This window comes from Oncorhynchus mykiss, chromosome 23 (genome assembly GCF_013265735.2).
Source record: "Oncorhynchus mykiss isolate Arlee chromosome 23, USDA_OmykA_1.1, whole genome shotgun sequence".
Taxonomy (NCBI): Eukaryota; Metazoa; Chordata; class Actinopteri; order Salmoniformes; family Salmonidae; genus Oncorhynchus; species Oncorhynchus mykiss.
In genome coordinates this window covers 56,828,823-56,846,151 of record NC_048587.1, presented here as the reverse complement: position 1 = coordinate 56,846,151, position 17,329 = coordinate 56,828,823, and the positions used below count along the sequence as shown (strand labels likewise).

Below are 17,329 nucleotides of genomic sequence, written 5' to 3'. Positions count from 1 at the left end.
GCTTAATATAAGGAATTTGAAATGATTTATACTTTTGATACTTAAGAATATGTTAGCAATTACATTTAATTTTGATACTTGAGGAAAAGTATTTAGTTCTAAATATACTTATGATGATTTTGACTTGAGTCATTTTCTATTAAGGTATCTTTACTTTTACACAAGTATGATAATTGGGTACTTTTTCTACCACTAGGAAATGTATGAAAATCAGCATTGTCAACAAGCTAGGTAATGCTAGCTAGCCGGTGTGTTTTCATTTGAATTACACCGATGACTCAGGGTTGCTTTTCACCAACAGTGATCCAAGAGGCAGTGGGACAGCTTTTCATTACTTTGGAGGATACTTCTGAAGTGATGACTGTACTCTGTGGGGATCTCAAAGCTCATCACAGTCCCAATACAGGGAATCTGCAGACGGCGGAGACGCCCTGATGACATGGAGCTGCCAGCCTACCTGCCTGCCCTTGGACATGCTGACCAGACCACCACCGCTGCTGACCATCTAGCTATGAGCTTCCAGATCCTCTCATGAGAGCAGCTGTCCATCTGGAGGTTTCAGGAAACACTCAGACTTGACCCATCTACTGTTGTAGCCTATATCTCTAAATACATGCTTGTTGGTTATTTTGCTTAACAAGCACTTTATTATTCATTATAACTTCTCAATGCCATGGGCCTCAACTAAAGTACTGCCTCTACTAACCAACCTAAGGGGTGCATCAGTGATGTGAAACTTTCTGAACATCAATAGCAGATAGAACGGAATTGTGTCGGCTCTAGCATTATTCTTCTGACAGACAATCAGATAGAAATGTCGTGTAGAATCTGAACAGACCCAAGCCCTGTGATCCTACACTTACGTCAACACTACTGTTTAGTACTGCGTAACACACACTAAACTAATGAATCCTATGTCCCAGCCTAGAAAACACAATGCAGACAACTCTCCCCCACACAACACATCACATTATACTTTGGTTAGGAAGCAATAAAGCTTCACTCAGTGAGATATAATAATCACTACACACACACACACCTCTGAATTATGATCCATCAAAATATCACATTGGTCCTATATTACATAATGTATCCAATTGGTGTATAAATAATATACCAGCTTGTTCCCCTCTCCAAGATACAGTATAAAGTCAAGTTTTATCACAAAAACTGTCCCAAATGGCATCCTATTCCCTGTACACATTATAGTCATTTAGCAGATGCTCTTATCCAGAGCAACTTACAGAAGTGAGTGCATACATCTTCATACTTTATCGTACTGGACGCCCAGTGGGAATCGAACCCACAACCCTGGCGTTGCAATCACCATGGTGTACCAACTGAGCCACACAGGTCCATAGTTCCCTACTTTTGACCATTACCCCATAATGACGAAGTGAAAAGAGGATTTCAGAAATGTTTGAAAATGTATGAAACAAACAGAAATACCTTATTTACATAAGTATTCTGACCCTTTGCTATCAGACTTGAAATTGAACTCCGGTGCATCCTGTTTCCATCGATCATCCTTGAGATGTTTCTACAACTTGATTGGAGTCCACCTGTGGTAGATTCAATTGATTGGACATGATTTGGAAAGGCACACCCTAGTCTATATAAGGTCCCACAGTTGACAGTGCAAGTCAGAGCAAAAACCAAGCCATGTTGTCGAAGGAATTGTCCTTAGGGGTTGATACAGGATTGTGCCAAGGCACAGATCTGGGGAAAGGGTACCAAAAAATGTATGCAGCATTGAAAGTCCCCAAATACACAGTGCCCTCCATCATTCTTAAATGGAAGAACTTTCTAGAGCAATCAAGGGAGAAGGACCTTGGTCAGAGAGGTGACCAAGTACCCGATGGTGACTCACACAGCTCCAGAGTTCCTCTGTGGCGATGGGAGAACCTTCCAGAAGAATAACCATTTCTGCAGCACTCCACCAATCAGGCCTTTAGGGTAGTGGCCAGACAGAAGCCACTCCTCAGTAAAAAGTACATTACAGCCCTCTTGGAGTTTCCCAAAAGGTAGAGAAACAAGAAACAAGATTCTCTGGTCTGATGAAACCAAGATTGGATGTCAAGCGTCACATCTGGAGGAAACCTGACACCATCCCCTACGGTGAAGCATGGTGGTGGCAGCATCATGCTGTGGGGATGTTTTTCAGCGGTAGGGAGTGGGAGACTAGACAGGATCAACGGAAAGATGAACAGAGCAAAGTACAGAGAGATCCTTGATGAAAACCTGCTCCAGAGCGCTCAGGACTTCAGACTGGGGCAAAGGTTCACCTTCTAACAGGATAACGACCCTAAACACACAACCAAGACAATGCAGGAGTGGCTTCAGGACAAGTCTCTGAATGTCCTTGAGGGACCCAGCCAGAGCATGGACTTGAACCCGATCTAACATCACTTGAGACCGTAAAAAAAAAACTGTGCAGCGACACTCCTCTTCCAACCTGACAGAGCTCGAGAGGATCTGCAGAGAAGAATGGGAGAAACTCCCTAAATACAGAAGTGGCAGGCTTATAGTGTCAAACCCAAGAAGACTCGAGGCTGTAATCTCTGCCAAAAATGCTTGAACAAAGTTCTGAGTAAAGGGTCTGAATTCTTATGGAAATGTGATATTTCAGTTCTTTTATTTTGCAAAACATTCTAAAAACCTATTTTCATTCAGTCATTATGGGTTATTGAGTGTAGTTTGATGAGGGGGAAAAAAACAACATTTTATCAATTTTAGAATATGGCTGTAACGTAACGAAATGTGAAAAAAAGTAAAGGAGTCTGAATACTTTCCGAAGGCACCGAATAGGGTGCACTTTGGGACACACTCAATTGTTATGTCTTGGTTTGTGGAGAGGGTGAGAGGGCTAAACACATTAGGGCACACTGCAGCAAAAATGTTTGCAACGGAAAACTATAACCAGCATTTCTTATTGGACAAGTTCAGGTAGTACCTCCTGTTAAAATCAGTTTTCGTCCATTTGATACCCAATGAATAGGAGGACCCTGCTGATCGCCAAGTCAGAGGTGTTAAGCCCCAGTAGTATTGTAGACAAAGGTCTGACTGTCAGCCTAAACAGGCCTAGGACGGGATAGGTGTCGCACTCCTGGTGATCTGTCTCTTCCATGCCATGCAGGAGGAACCAATCTCAGAAGGAAGAGATGCTCTGCATCCATCGTGGGTAGTAGGAAGATTTCCCATGTTACTCCATCTTGGACATTTCATATTTTGTAGTCATGATTTCCTAGGTAAGGAATACAGTGGAAAAAAAAATATATATATATATATCTCTCTCTCTCTCTCGAATACCATAGTGGCTGTCCATATAAAATTGCCTACTGGGAATTTAATAACATTATAGGAAATGCACAGTGAAATAAACCATATATTCTGAGTTACAAAATATTAGGGGAAACCTAGTCAGTTGTACAACTAAATGCATTCAACTGAAATGTGTCTTCTGCATTTAACCCAACCCCTCAATCCGAGAGGTGTGGGAGGCTGTCATAATCACCATCAACGGAAACAGTGGGTTGACTGCCTTGCTCAGGGGCAGAACAGATTTTTACCATGTCAGCTAGGGGATTCGATCCAGCAACCTTTCAGTTACTGGCCCAACACTCTAACCACTAGGCTACCTGCCGCCCTTATTAGGAAAGCCTTCCTAATATTTAGTTGCCTCCTCCTTTTGACCTCAGAAAAGCCTTAATTCGCCGAGGGCATGGACTCTGCAAGTGACATCAATAAGAGATCATATCTTTCACCTGATAGCACATGCCATGGAAAGAGCAGGTGTCCTTAATATTTTGTATCCTCAGTGTATTTTGCCATTGACAGAAATGACCCTGTGTTAAAAATATACACACCTCATCTGAATCAAGAAGGACGGGCAACGCTCTACAATGGAGGAAAATAAGGAGAAAACATTTGTTTTTATGAAACCACCACCTAATAATGGTGACCACATTAAACCAGGATTTCCCAAACTCGGTCCTGGGGACCCCAAGTGGTGCAGGTTTTGGTTTTTACCCTAACACTACACAGCTGATTCAAATGATCAAAGCCTGATGTTTAGTTGTTATTTGAATCATCTGTGTAGTGCTAGGGTAAAAACGTGCACCCTTTGGGGTCCCGAGGACAGAGTTTGGAAAACGCTGCTATAAACACACCTGCTATTTTGGTGTTGATAGAAATATTTATTGATAAGTGATGCTTACACGTCTGTTAGAGAGGTAGGAATGTTCTCTTCCACCCACTTCAAGTCTTCATCCTGGACAGGTGGGTAAGAGTGAAAATAAAAGAGAAAAGATAACTACTCAACGCTGCCCTCTGTTGTTTGAACTCGAATGTCATTCACTAGACTAAAAATACTGAACAAAAACATAAAACGCAACAATGTTCCTGAGTTACAGGTTATATAAGGAAATCAGTCAATTTAAATATATTCATTAGAACCTAATCAATGGATTTTCACATGCCTGGGAGGGCATAAGCCCATCCAATTGGGAGCCAGGCCTAACCACTGGCACAGCCAATCAGAATTAGTTTTTCCCCCACAAAAGGGCTTTATTACAGACAGAAATACTCCTCAGTTTATCAGCTGTCTGGGTGGTTTGTCTCAGTCGATGCCGCAGGTGAAAAAGACAGATTTTGAGGTCCTGGGCTGGTGTGGTTACACGTGGTCTGCAGTTGTGAGGCCGGATGGACATACTACCAAATTCTCTAAAATTACATTGGACGCAGTTTATGGTAGAGAAATTAACATTTAATTCTCTGCCAATAGCTCTGGTGGTCATTCCTGTAGTCAGCATACCAATTGCACGCTTCCTCAAAACTTGAGACATCTGTGGCATTGCGTTGTGACAAAACTGCACATTTTAGTGGCCTTTTATTGTCCCCAGCACAAGGTGCACCTGTGTAATGATGCTGTTTAATCAGCTTCTTGATATGCCTAACCTGTCAGGTGGATGTATTATCTTGGCAAAGGAGAAATGCTCACAAACAGGGATGTAAACTAATTTGTGCACAAAATTTGAGAGAAGCTTTTTGTGCTTTTATTTCATCTCATGAAACCAACACTTTACATGTTGCGTTTATATTTATGTTCAGTATATACAGTAGATGGTCATTTGTTCTTGAAGGTCATTTTTGTTCTTGAATTGCATCACAGGTCAGAGCAAACATTTGAGTGTCAGTTACCTGAAAGTGAAACTTTATTGACTGACAGAAAAGGTTGGCTTGTTGGTATGCTGTATTTATATGTGGAGATAGTGTTCATATTGATTGGATAATTGGAAATGGACTTAATTCCCTGAGGGAACAAATCAAGTTGTATTAATTGAATTGAAGGTTTGATACTAACCGGGTTAGATCCTGAAGGCTTGGCTGAGCCGTTCATCTCACTCTTAAAGTTGGAGGCTCTCAGCTTTATGCCATCAGCTGTGTGTGTTTAGAGAAACACGGAGAGAAAGATCACCAAGGTTCAAACACATTATCACTAAAGAAGTTAAACAAAAACAGAACTACATGTAGAATACCTAAATTAGCTGACACCAGGAACTCCTCAATCTCCTCATCGTCAGAGTCATCCATCAGTGGAGTGAACGCATATCTGAGGAGAACAAAGGAACAGTTCCAGTATGAACAGTTATAAAGCCTTAAAAATGGTTATAAAGCTCCAGAACATTTAAAGGCTGTGTTAAGTTTGTGTTTCCTCTGAAGCTTGGAATGGTGGTAAGGTGAGGCACTTTCTCCCTGACTGACTGTTGGTAGTGTGATATGTCAACATATTGCCATTGATAAATCTACAGCACACTCAACAAGGTAGCTAAGGTGCAGGATGTAGACAATGGTCTCCACACACTTAGATCAAAGCACATTTCACTAATATAATAGGCAGGTCAATCATCAACGCTGGTTGTTAGCTGACCGCAAGGCACTAGAGGGTAGTGCGTACAGCCCAGTACATCACTAGGGCCAAGCTTCCTGCCATCCAGGACCTGTCAACCAGGCGGTGTCAGAGGAAGGCCCTAAAAATGGTCAGACTCCAGCCACCCTAGTCAGACTGTTTTCTCTGCTACCGCAAGGCAAGCGGTACCGGAGTGCCAAGTCTAGGTCCAAAAGGCTTCTCAACAGCTTCTACCCCCAATCCATAAGACTCCTGAACAACTAATGAAATGGCTACCCCCCCCAATAAAATTTGATTTGGCGTTCTCCAATACAACACTGTCCACATATAGGACACACACACATTTGATATTACTATCCTAGTGGGGACCTCAAAAGTACTTCCATTCAAAATCCTATTTTCCCTGACCCTGAAAATAGACTTTGCCCTTTTTTTTTACTATCCTTGTGGGGAATTCTGCCCCTGAACAGGCAGTTAACCCACTGTTCCTAGGCCATCATTGAAAATAAGAATTTGTTCTTAACCGACTTGCCTAGTTTAAATAAAGGTTTAATAAAAAAGGTACCCACGAGGATAGCCACACACACCATGTAACCTCACCTTTGGTTGTTAGCAGAGGGTCTCCATAAGAACATGATAACCAGCAGTATGATGGAGAACAGGAACCTCCAGAAGGCATCATCAACCCACAGCTCCACCCAGTCCTGTTATATGGAATAATACAAACAATGTCATCCATGATACTGTTCAATACATGACCCAATACGGCAGTCTTGAGCTGGCATTTTTTACAATACGTTGATTGAATGTCTTAAGTCCTGAACAGTGAAAATTATGTTTTCATCAAATGTAATGATATTTGGATGAAACCAGTATCAGTTCAAAGAAAGGTGACCCAAGTATGAAAAATGACTGTAGCTGGTACACTGATAGAGTTGATCATAAAGTTACTGGTCCCCTCGAACTGTGTCAAGTCCCTGGATTCAGGAGGCAGGCAATACCAAGGATTTACTTGTGGCTTTATGCAACGTCATATAAAACCGGCATCACATGCATCTACACCTTGCTTTGTTTATAAACCAGTGGGTTGTGGGTTCGATTCCCACAGGAGACCAGTATGGGGGGAAAAGTATGAAAATGTATGCACTCACTACTGTAAGTAACTTCAAATAATATTTTTGCAGGAATCTCCTTGCAAATGATTTTGCCGAAGATTGTATCACCGCCGGGCTGGGCAACCTGAGCTTTTGCTAAGAGAGTCTGCTAAATGACAAATGTCAATGTAAATCTCAAGCAGAATACTTGTAACCTTTCATCTGTGGTGCGACTGATAGTTACAGCTGGTCAAGCTACAGCTCGCATCGAGGCAAATAACACTGAAACATGCATGAGAGCACCAGCTGTTCCGGATGACTGTGTGATCACGCAGCCGATGTGAGTAAGACCTTTATACAGGTCAACATTCACAAGGTCGCAGGGACAGAAGGATTACCAGGACGTGTACTGCGAGCATGCGCTGACAAGTGTCTTCACTGACATTTTAAACATCTCTGAGTCTGTAATACCAACATGTTTCAAGCAGACCACCATAGTCCCTGTGCCAAAGAACACTAAGGTAACCTGCCTAAATGACTACCAACCCATAGCACTCACATCTGTAGCCATGAAGTGCTTCGAAAGGCCGGTCATGGCTCACAACACCACTATCCCAGAAACCCTAGACACACTCTAATTTGCATACCGCCCCAACGGATTCACAGATGATGCAACCTCTACTGCACTCCAAACTGCCCTTTCCCACCTGGACAAATAACACCTATGTGAGAATGATATTCATTGACAACAGCTCAGCCTTGAACACCATAGTGCCCTCAAAGCTCATCACTAAGCTAAGGACCCTGGGACTAAACACCTCCCTCTGCAACTGGATCCTGGACTTCCTGACGGGCCGCCCCCAGGTGGTAAAGGTAGTAACAACACATCTGTCATGCTGATCCTCAACACAGGGGCCCCTCAGGGGTGCGTGCTCAGTCCCCTCCTGTACTCCCTGTTCACTCATGACTGCACGGCCAGGAGCGAGTCCAACACCATCATTCATTTTGCCGATGACACAACAGTGGTAGGCCTGATCACCGACAACACAGCCTTTAAGGAGGTGGTCAAAGACCCGGCCGTGCAGTGGCAGGACAACAACCTCTCCCTCAACGTAATCAAAACAAAGGAGATAGCTGTGGACTACAGGAAAGAGGACCGAGCACACCCCCAATCTCATCGACGGTGCTGTAGTGGAACAGGTTGAGCGCTTCAAGCTCCTTGATGTCCACATCATCAAAGATGGTCCAAGCACACCAAGACAGTCGAAGACGGCACGACAAAACCTATTCCCCCTCAGGAAACTGAAAAGATTTGGCATGGGTCCTCAGAGCCACCATTGAGAGCATCCTGACTGGTTGCATAACTGCCTGGTACGGCAACTGCTCAGCAGTTGAATGCTGAGCTGCAAGGCACCAGAGGGTAGTGCGAATGGCCCAGTACATCACTGGGGCCAAGCTCTATACCAGGTGGTGTCAGAGGAAGGCCCTAAATATTGTCAAAAACTCCGGCCACCCTAGTCATAGACTGTGCTCTCTGCTACCGCATGGCAAGCGGTACCGGAGCACCAAGTCTAGGTCCAAGAAGCTTCTAAACAGCTTCTACCCCCAAGCCATAAGACTCCTGAACAGATAATCAAATGGCTACCCGGACTATTTGCATTGCCTGGAACCTTTAAGAAATGCACAGAGCAGTCAAACTTGATATCACACAACTGGACCATTTGCTGCCATTTACAAGAAGACATACTCACAGATTGACAGTCGGCTAGTCTGAATTTTTTCGTCGTCCACACCATGAAAATGATTGAAGCTGAAGGTGGGGGAAAAAATACAACCAAAACTGCATCAGACCATTTCCATTCAATTGTGAGACTAATTCTGAATGAAGTATGAAGTAGGCTACATACATATACTGCTTTATAACATTGTTCATAATGCCTTATACAGTAGTAATGTGTTATGATACTCATGAACTATAAAAACATGAAAATTGTCTTCCTGGCTGTACTCACCTATAATGGCAAAGATGAGTGTGTTTGTGAAATGTCTGTAGAGAGACAGCTTCACTGGGTTTCTCCTCAGCTTCAGTGTCTTTATAGTGTGAGCCAGGCTCACAAATATGTTAGGGGGCAGTCAAGGAAACAGCAGCTGTGCTTCACAGTATGTAACTAACAGACCTTTTAATTTGATTTATTTTACCTTTATTTAACTAGGCAAGTCAGGTAAGAACAAATTCTTATTTTCAATGGACGGGATAGGAACAGTGGGTTAACTGCCTGTTCAGGGGCAGAACAACAGATTTGTACCTTGTCAGCTCAGGGGTTTGAATCATGGAAGAACCTTGCAAAAAACAGCAGGGATGATAACATGCAAGGTGTACATGCAAGGCAGGGATAGGGGCCAAGGGCTCGGCCCAGACTACTAGATCTCTACTATCAGACCTCCAGGTTAGCTAGCTGTGCGTTAGCTAGCTGTGCTATAGCGTGCAAGAATAGATTATTAGATTATTTGCCCTCATGCAGAGACCCTTTGGATTGGCACAGGGAGGGACGGTGTAGCCCTGGGTAGGGACCATGGATTGGGGGGGGGGGGGGGGCTCCAGTGGACAGGCTGGAGGCTGAGGACCAGAGAAGCCCCGGTAGGGATAAGGGGGCCCCCAGGGGACAGAGTAGCCTCAAACAGGGCTATAAGCACACCAAAGGATATCCACCAGCAGAGAGAAGAGTCAAGCAGAGCCAGAGGAATGTTGGCCAACAGAGCCAGGTCAGAGTCTTTCGCCTGAGAGGAAGAAAGAAGAAAGGGATTGAGAGAGACAGGATGGACAGACAGGTGGGAATAATGGGAGGAAGAAAGAGAGAAGACAGAAGGTGAAAGTGATGGAGAGTGAGTGGGGGAGAGAAAAATAACAGCAGTAACCAAAGAAAATTACCTAGTGAAACATGATTTAATATACAATATAAGTTTACAATCCAAACTGTACAAGATACATTATAACCCCAGCATCATGACTTTCAGTGAGAATCATTAGTATGCAACACAATAAGGTGCCATTCTGTAACACTGATAGACAAGTGATACAGCCAAGTAGGCCATTAAGTTATGATAGACCACTAGAGGTGCATTATGGGGTAAATATTCTAAATAAGGAAGGATATGAACCAGATGACACAGAAGTCCATCAATGCTAGAACAATGGATGTGATGAGGGCGGGGCCATTTTCACGAACCTTTAGTGAATGCATACACACGTATTGAACATAATTCCCATAACCCACACATTAGAAAAACAGCACGCCATTGAGAAATGAAGATTCACATTCAAAATGCAAGCTCACTGGAGGTAAGCAAGATCAGGAATAAGCCTTACCCCAGTGATCCTAAGCACACCTTCGATGGCAGCAAAGGCAAAGTACATCACACCTAGTCCCACCACTCTGTGCATCACTGTACCCAGTCGAGGTCTGATGGGAAACGCACACAACACAGGAAAAATGACTAAATACATACAGCGCGATAACGTAACTGGGGTCACCTATCAAAGGACAGGGAGTAAGAGTGTGTGACGACCTTTATTTTCTCAACTTACTTGACTATACCATATCCCAGACTGACGATAATGACCAGCAGCCGTGCCAGGGTTCTCTTCAGGGCAGAGATGAGCTCAGCAAAGATCAACAGGCCTGGAGCTAAAAACATCCACATTGGAATTAATTCTCTCTCACACGAGACAGAAAAACTCTTGCTCAGAATAATAACACTCCCCAAACCTCCCCCTTGGCCCCAAGCCTGCGATGTTTGAAAATCTGTAAGGTAGAATTAATATGGTGGACTCTCCACCACTATACTGCTGATACCTATCCAGACCCTTCAGATCTGCCAACATTGAAAGGTTAGGGCCAAGGGGCAGGGAGGGAATTGGGACCAGATCAATGTGATCCATTCCACCATGCTACTATACAGAGGCTCTTAGTACTTTCTATAAACCAGTCAGAGAACAGAGTTAGGTGTAACTGTAGTGTAGACCTACAAGCTGCCCCGACACCGTTGGTGTTCTCGTACTCAGCACAGAACACAGCCTTCTCCACCATGCCCAGAAAGATGACTCCAGCTATCCAGAACTGGATCCGCAGTAAGTCCTTCCAGTAGCAGGCAGCCCACAGGAACCAGAGTAACGCATACAGGATGTACACTGTACACATCACCATGTAGAACTGAGACAGAGACAAAGGGTGAGAGTGAGAGAAAAATATTGGTTCTTCCAGTAGCAGGCTGAATACATAAACCAGAGTAACACGCACACCGTACAGGATGTACACATCACCATGTAGAACTGAGATGCGTGTTAAAACAAAATAACAGACAGGTATTTTTCTGAACAAACCACAAGGTCCTGTACGGTTCAGTTAGTAGAGCATGCCACAAGCAACGGCAGGATTGTGTGCTTGAAAGCTTTGGATGAAAGTCAGCTAATATATTATTACATGAAGACAACACAAAACAGGTGTCTGATATCTATGACAATGATTAACCCTACAATGTATATGTGGCTAGAGACAAGCACTGGAAATTAGCGTGAGCTAAAATGTCATGGTGCAATGCATCCCACTGTTGTTTATTCAATGTGTCACTGACTATGTTTAATTGTATGTATACTCACGATCATGAGAGGCCATTCTGTGATGGAGATGTAGCCGTGAGTTCCTTTCATTACGACGTTGACTGGAAATATAAAGACTCAATCAGCTATCCATAACACAATAATTAGGGTTACAATAAACTTCCTGTGGCGTTCTGCACTAGAATCGAATAGTCCCAGCGATTTGCAACTTTTCAGGGAAGTCAGAAACCAATACACGCAGTCAGTTAGGAACACAAAGGCTAACTTTTTCGAACAGAAATTTGCATCCTGTAGCTCTAAATCATAAACGTTTTGGGACACCAAAGTCAATGGAGAATAACAGCACCTCCTCCCAGCTACCCACTGCACTGAGGCTAGGAAACACTGTCACCACCGATAAATCCACGATAATTTTAATAAGCATTTCTCTACGGCTGGCCATGCCAACCTCCTGGCTACCCCAACCCTGGCCAACAGCTCCGCACCCCCCGCAGCTACTTGCCCAAGCCTCCCCAGCTTCTCCTTCACCCAAATACAGATAGCAGATGTTCTGAAAGAGCTGCAAAACCTGGACCCGTACAAATCAGCTGGGCTAGACAATCTAGACCCTCTCTTTCTAAAATTATCCGCCGCCAATGTTGCAACCCCTATTACCAGTCTGTTCAACCTCTCGTATCGTCCGAGATCCCTAAAGGTTGGAAAGCTGCCACGGTCATCCCCTTCTTCAAAGGGCTGACACTCTAGACCCAAACTGTTACAGACCTATATCCATCCTGCCCTGCCTTTCTAAAGTCTTCAAAAGCCAAGTTAATAAACAGATCACTGACCATTTCAAATCCCACCGTACCTTCTCCGCTGTGCAATATGGTTTCCGAGCTGGTCACAGGTGCACCTCAGCCACGCTCAAGGTACTAAACGATATCATAACCGCCATCGATAAAAGACAGCACTGTGCAGCCGTCTTCATCGACCTGGCCAAGGCATTCAACTCTATCAATCACCTCATTCTTATTGGCAGACTCAATAGCCTTGGTTTCTCAAATGACTGCCTCACCAACTACTTCTCAGAGTTCAGTGTGTCAAATCGGAGGACCTGCTGTCCAGACCTCTGGCGGTCTCTATGGGGGTACCCCAGGGTTCAATTCTCGGGCCAACTCTTTTCTCTGTACATATCAACGATGTCGCTCTTGCTGCGGGTGATTCCCTGATCCACCTCTACGCAGACGACACCATTCTGTATACATCTGGCCCTTCTTTGGACACTTAAAACAAGCTTTAAATGCATTATTTTCAACCGATCGCTGCCCGCGCCCGCCCGCCCGACATCACTACTATGGACGGTTCTGACTTAGAATATGTGGACAACTACAAATACCTAGGTCTGGCTAGACTGTAAACTCTCCTTCCAGCCTCATAGTAAACATCTCCAATCCAAAATTACATCTGGAACGGGCTTCCTATTTCACAACAAAGCCTCCTTCACTCACACCGCCATACATACCCTCGTAAAACTGACTATTCTACCGATCCTTGACTTTGGCGATGTCATTTACAAATAAGCCTCCAACACTCTACTCAGCAAACTGGATGCAGTCAATCACAGTGCCATATACCACCCACCACTGCGGCCTGTATGCTCTCGTCGGCTGGCCCTCGCTACATATTCGAGGGCCAGACGCACTGGCTCCAGGTCATCTGTAAGTCTTTGCTAGGTAAAGCTCCGCCTTATCTCAGCTCACTGGTCACGATAACACCCACACGTAGCACGCGCTCCAGCAGGTATATCTCACTGGTCATCCCCAAAGCCAACACCTCCTTTGGCCCCCTTTTCTTCCAGTTCTTTTCTGCCAATGACTGGAACAAATTGCAAAAAAAGTACAAATTTAACATAAAAATTTAAATCGCTGAAGTTGGAGAATTATATCTCCCTCACTAACTTAAACATCAGCTATCTGGGCAGCTAACCGATCGCTGCAGCTGTACACAGCCCATCTAATCTACCTACCTCATCTCCATATTGTTTTAATTTACTTTTTTTGCACACCAGTATTTCTACTTGCACATCATCTGCCACTCCTGTGTTAATTTGCTAAATTGTAATTACTTTGCTACTATGACCTATTTATTACCTTACCTCCTCACGCCATTTGCACACACTGTATAGATACTTTTTTTTATATTGTGTTATTGACTATGTTTGTTCATTCCATGTGTAACTCTGTGCTGTTGTTTGTGTCGCACTGCTTTGCTTTATCTTGGCCAGGTCGCAGTTGTAAATGAGAACTTGTTCTCAACTGGCCTACCTGGTCAAATAAAGGTGAAATAATATTTTAAAAATTAAACATGGAGCAACGTGATCAAAATGGCCAATGTCCTTTATATAATTTTAATGAGTATTTAGGCTGCCTAAAGAAACTAAAAAAATGTCTTGGTAAGCCTCACAAGCAAGTTTAACATTCCAAGTATTCAATAACTTGGTCATGTTCATTAGGGTAGATCACCGTAAAAATGTTGCAGAGTCCAGCTAGTACCTTCCCATTACAGTCAATTCTCTTGTTAGTTCTGGTGGTCCCTCCCTGTTTCAGTCTGCATTCTTCCGTCTGGTGCCTGGTGAACACAACCCAGTTGAAGTGAAATTGGGGTTAATGCAGTGAACCCACCTGTTAGATTCCAGTTGGCTTCCTGTTTGTTAGACTTAATCACCACCACCAGCAGATAGGGGCCGTCCTTCCACGTGGTGGCGATGACGTCATGTTTAAGCGACACACTGCCGTTCTTCAGACCGCCGACTTTGTCGTACTCCTCCATCGTCCACTTCGTGTAGTTTTCATCTGAGCCCTGGGTAGGATTGAACCAACATTTGTTTTGAAAGGGGGTTAAATGCATTATGCAATGAAGAACGCAGGAAGAAATGAGAATGTGAAAAGTGATAGTCTGGTTCCAGATCTCTTTGTGCATGCTGTATATGCCAACTCCAACGGTCATTGACAACAATCTTAGCAACTTGCAATGTAGCCGAAAGTGTGTGTGTAAAACGTTTTTTTATATGCATCATCAGTGAAACATCATGACCTCATCGTAGCATCTCACCGGTGCTGCTCCTTCCATGGGAGGGACAACTGGCCGTGGTTCTGCCTTGGCTTTCTGAAACAAACAAAGTTGTCATACAGTAAGTTGTCAGTAAGTCAAACGCAAAGTTCCAAAACAAATTATTCTTCCCAATATATCCTTTTCAAACTATTGAGGCGACCCAAATATTTCGTTATCACACTTTCCCTTTCAGCACAGTTTCAGCTACTATGGAAAAGGAGTAACCAGGCCAGCTCAGGAGTGTGAAAAGCACTGTAATGTAATGGAACTCATGTATGTAACCTATAAGCCCTTACATTTAGCATTGGGAAGTATCGCAGGTCATTGTTGCAGCTCAAGGGCTTGTGCTTGTGCTCAATGCATTCCCCTTGTCCTAGAGGGTTAGGATCCATACTCTGTCCTCGACTCAGTGGCGTCCTCTCATACATTTCCTTTAAAGTAATCATTTATATTCATATTCAATGTTTCACATCTATTTAATACATAAAATATTCAACCATATTTATTAGTAGTTGAATGTAGGGAGACATACATTTCCTATGAGGAATTACGGGATTTAAAAATAACTCTTACAGTTAGTATAGTCAACTGGTAATTCACACCAACTGTCAAAATGTGGCACTACCATAGGAATTCTAAACAAATGAGTCATTAAGAAAATGTTCAAGGTATTGATAATGAAAGATGACTACAGCAAACTCACTTTCTGCTCCACACCTATATATGTCAGCCTATAGACATTAAATAGCCTATAACTTAGTACTAGTCACTTACTGTAATTACTACCTGTACTTTACTTACCTCAATATTATTGAACTCATTGTGGCAGGGATAGTATTTCAAGTACCATTGAATGGTAAAAGTCATCTCCTCTGGACAACCAAAGGACACAACTAAAAGAGAAACAATAAATTGGTGTAAAGAGAAACAATAAATTGGTGTTACAGAGGTAGTTCTTTGGGCGCTTTCATATCCCTCCTGTGATCCAGATCCTGGGAGTGCTTGGTAGTCTGTCTGAAACAAATCCTGGACCTGCTAATCTTACCTTTCAATTTGATATCAGTGTCTTTATACATGGATTTCCTCAAAAGTAATGGTCTTGAGGTCTGAGAAGAAGAGGAAACAGCGTTTACATTAGTTAGATAAACTGAGTGATAGGCCTACACTAGAGTCAGGTCTGATTAATGCCAGCACTGGAACAAAACACAGGCACTGGTCTGGTGACCTATGTCTCCATCCTCTCAGAGTAACAGTGATGATTTAAGATCAGATCACAATGAATGAGATTAAAAGGACGGGGGACCTGATCCTAGATCAGCACTGATTCCTACTCAGACACTTTATATGGGCCCTGGTGACCATTATTGGGAGTCCCTAGGCAGGCAATGGCAGCTCTCACATTACTCTGCAACAGGATATGGTGGTGGACAGACATCTGACCAGCTCCATGGAAAATTGGGGCTACGTCCCAATTAGCCTACCTAACCTTCCTCCTAAAGTGTGCACTTGTTCACTTCACTGACTTGAAAGCAAATGACTGGTAGACACGATGTTTGTCTTACCCCTTCAATTCATTGGACATTGTAACGTTAGCTATATAGTTACTATAGCAATATAATTCTGGCATAGCCTAGTTAGCTACATGTTCTAATCTGGACATTAGCTAGCTAAATGGTTGTTAGACTTCTTATATCGGGGCAAAATTGCAGGCAATGATCTAGCCCAGTACAGGACAGTGGTCCCTCTGATATTTGTTTACATACCGCCTACGTTGTATGTTACGTTAGGTAGCTGCCTAACCTAGCTCGGCTATGTTTGGGCAATACATTAAGAAAACATTTGGGGTAACGTTATAACTATGGTCTAAACTAAAACAGCTTGCCTAATTGTCCGAGGTAGCATGGTATATCATTCAAAGAATATTCCTAAACCAACTAACGTTAGCTAACTAGTTAGCTCACTCACCAGATAGCTAACGGTGCATAGACAGTACAATGGCTTGTGCAAATCGATAGCCTGAATATGTTCAGGAAAATGCATTACCAATCAATACTGTTAATGTTCAATTTTAAAGAACAGAAAATCTGGCTCGCTAGATTGCTAGGACGGATGAATCGCACTGCTGTTCTTGCTAGTTAACTCGAAACCTAACTTTAGCTTGACAACTAGATAAATTGAATATTTTAATACTCACATTGACAACTGTAATACTCCATTGTCCCGGTTCTGGTGCTGCCATGACCCCGCTATTTACATCGCCCAATAAAATGAACCCTGTCAAAAGAAGGAGCCAGGGTTTGACTGAGCTAGCCTTGCTGTTCCACGTCCTCACCCGTACAGAAGCAGCCATGTTTTCAGTAGCTCTAGTGTTGCGTGGCTGGCTGGCCAACTCACCTGAGTGGAAAATGTCACACACCTGGGTATCTTTGAGTTGACGTTTTGGCATTACATGCATTACACCATGTAAAGCCGTGCCAGTTACCGTATACTTTATAAAAACGATAGCAACTTGAAATCTGTTATTCATTTACCTTTCAATGATCATCATCATATTGTGTGTGTATTTTATTCATTCCAGGATGGATTTATTTTCAGAAGGATAAACAAAATAGCACCTTT

General features: G+C 43.2%; 1 protein-coding gene across 1 annotated transcript; it reads right to left on the bottom strand.

Annotated features, from left to right (window-relative positions):
• Positions 1-2,676: 2,676 nt before the first annotated feature.
• LOC110503004 (transmembrane protein 87A) lies at positions 2,677-17,096 on the bottom strand. Its single transcript, XM_021581367.2, has 19 exons — positions 16,905-17,096; positions 15,756-15,816; positions 15,512-15,603; positions 15,007-15,141; positions 14,711-14,764; positions 14,281-14,458; positions 11,660-11,721; positions 11,030-11,213; positions 10,589-10,688; positions 10,370-10,463; positions 9,709-9,780; positions 9,015-9,123; positions 8,754-8,812; positions 6,509-6,612; positions 5,538-5,611; positions 5,363-5,439; positions 4,218-4,270; positions 3,867-3,897; positions 2,677-3,244 (listed from the first exon to the last, which is right to left on the bottom strand). Exons 1-19 carry the CDS (start codon positions 17,058-17,060, stop codon positions 3,203-3,205), a joined length of 1,737 nt encoding a protein of 578 aa, XP_021437042.2. The 5' UTR covers positions 17,061-17,096; the 3' UTR covers positions 2,677-3,202.
• Between the last annotated feature and the right edge of the window lie 233 nt (positions 17,097-17,329).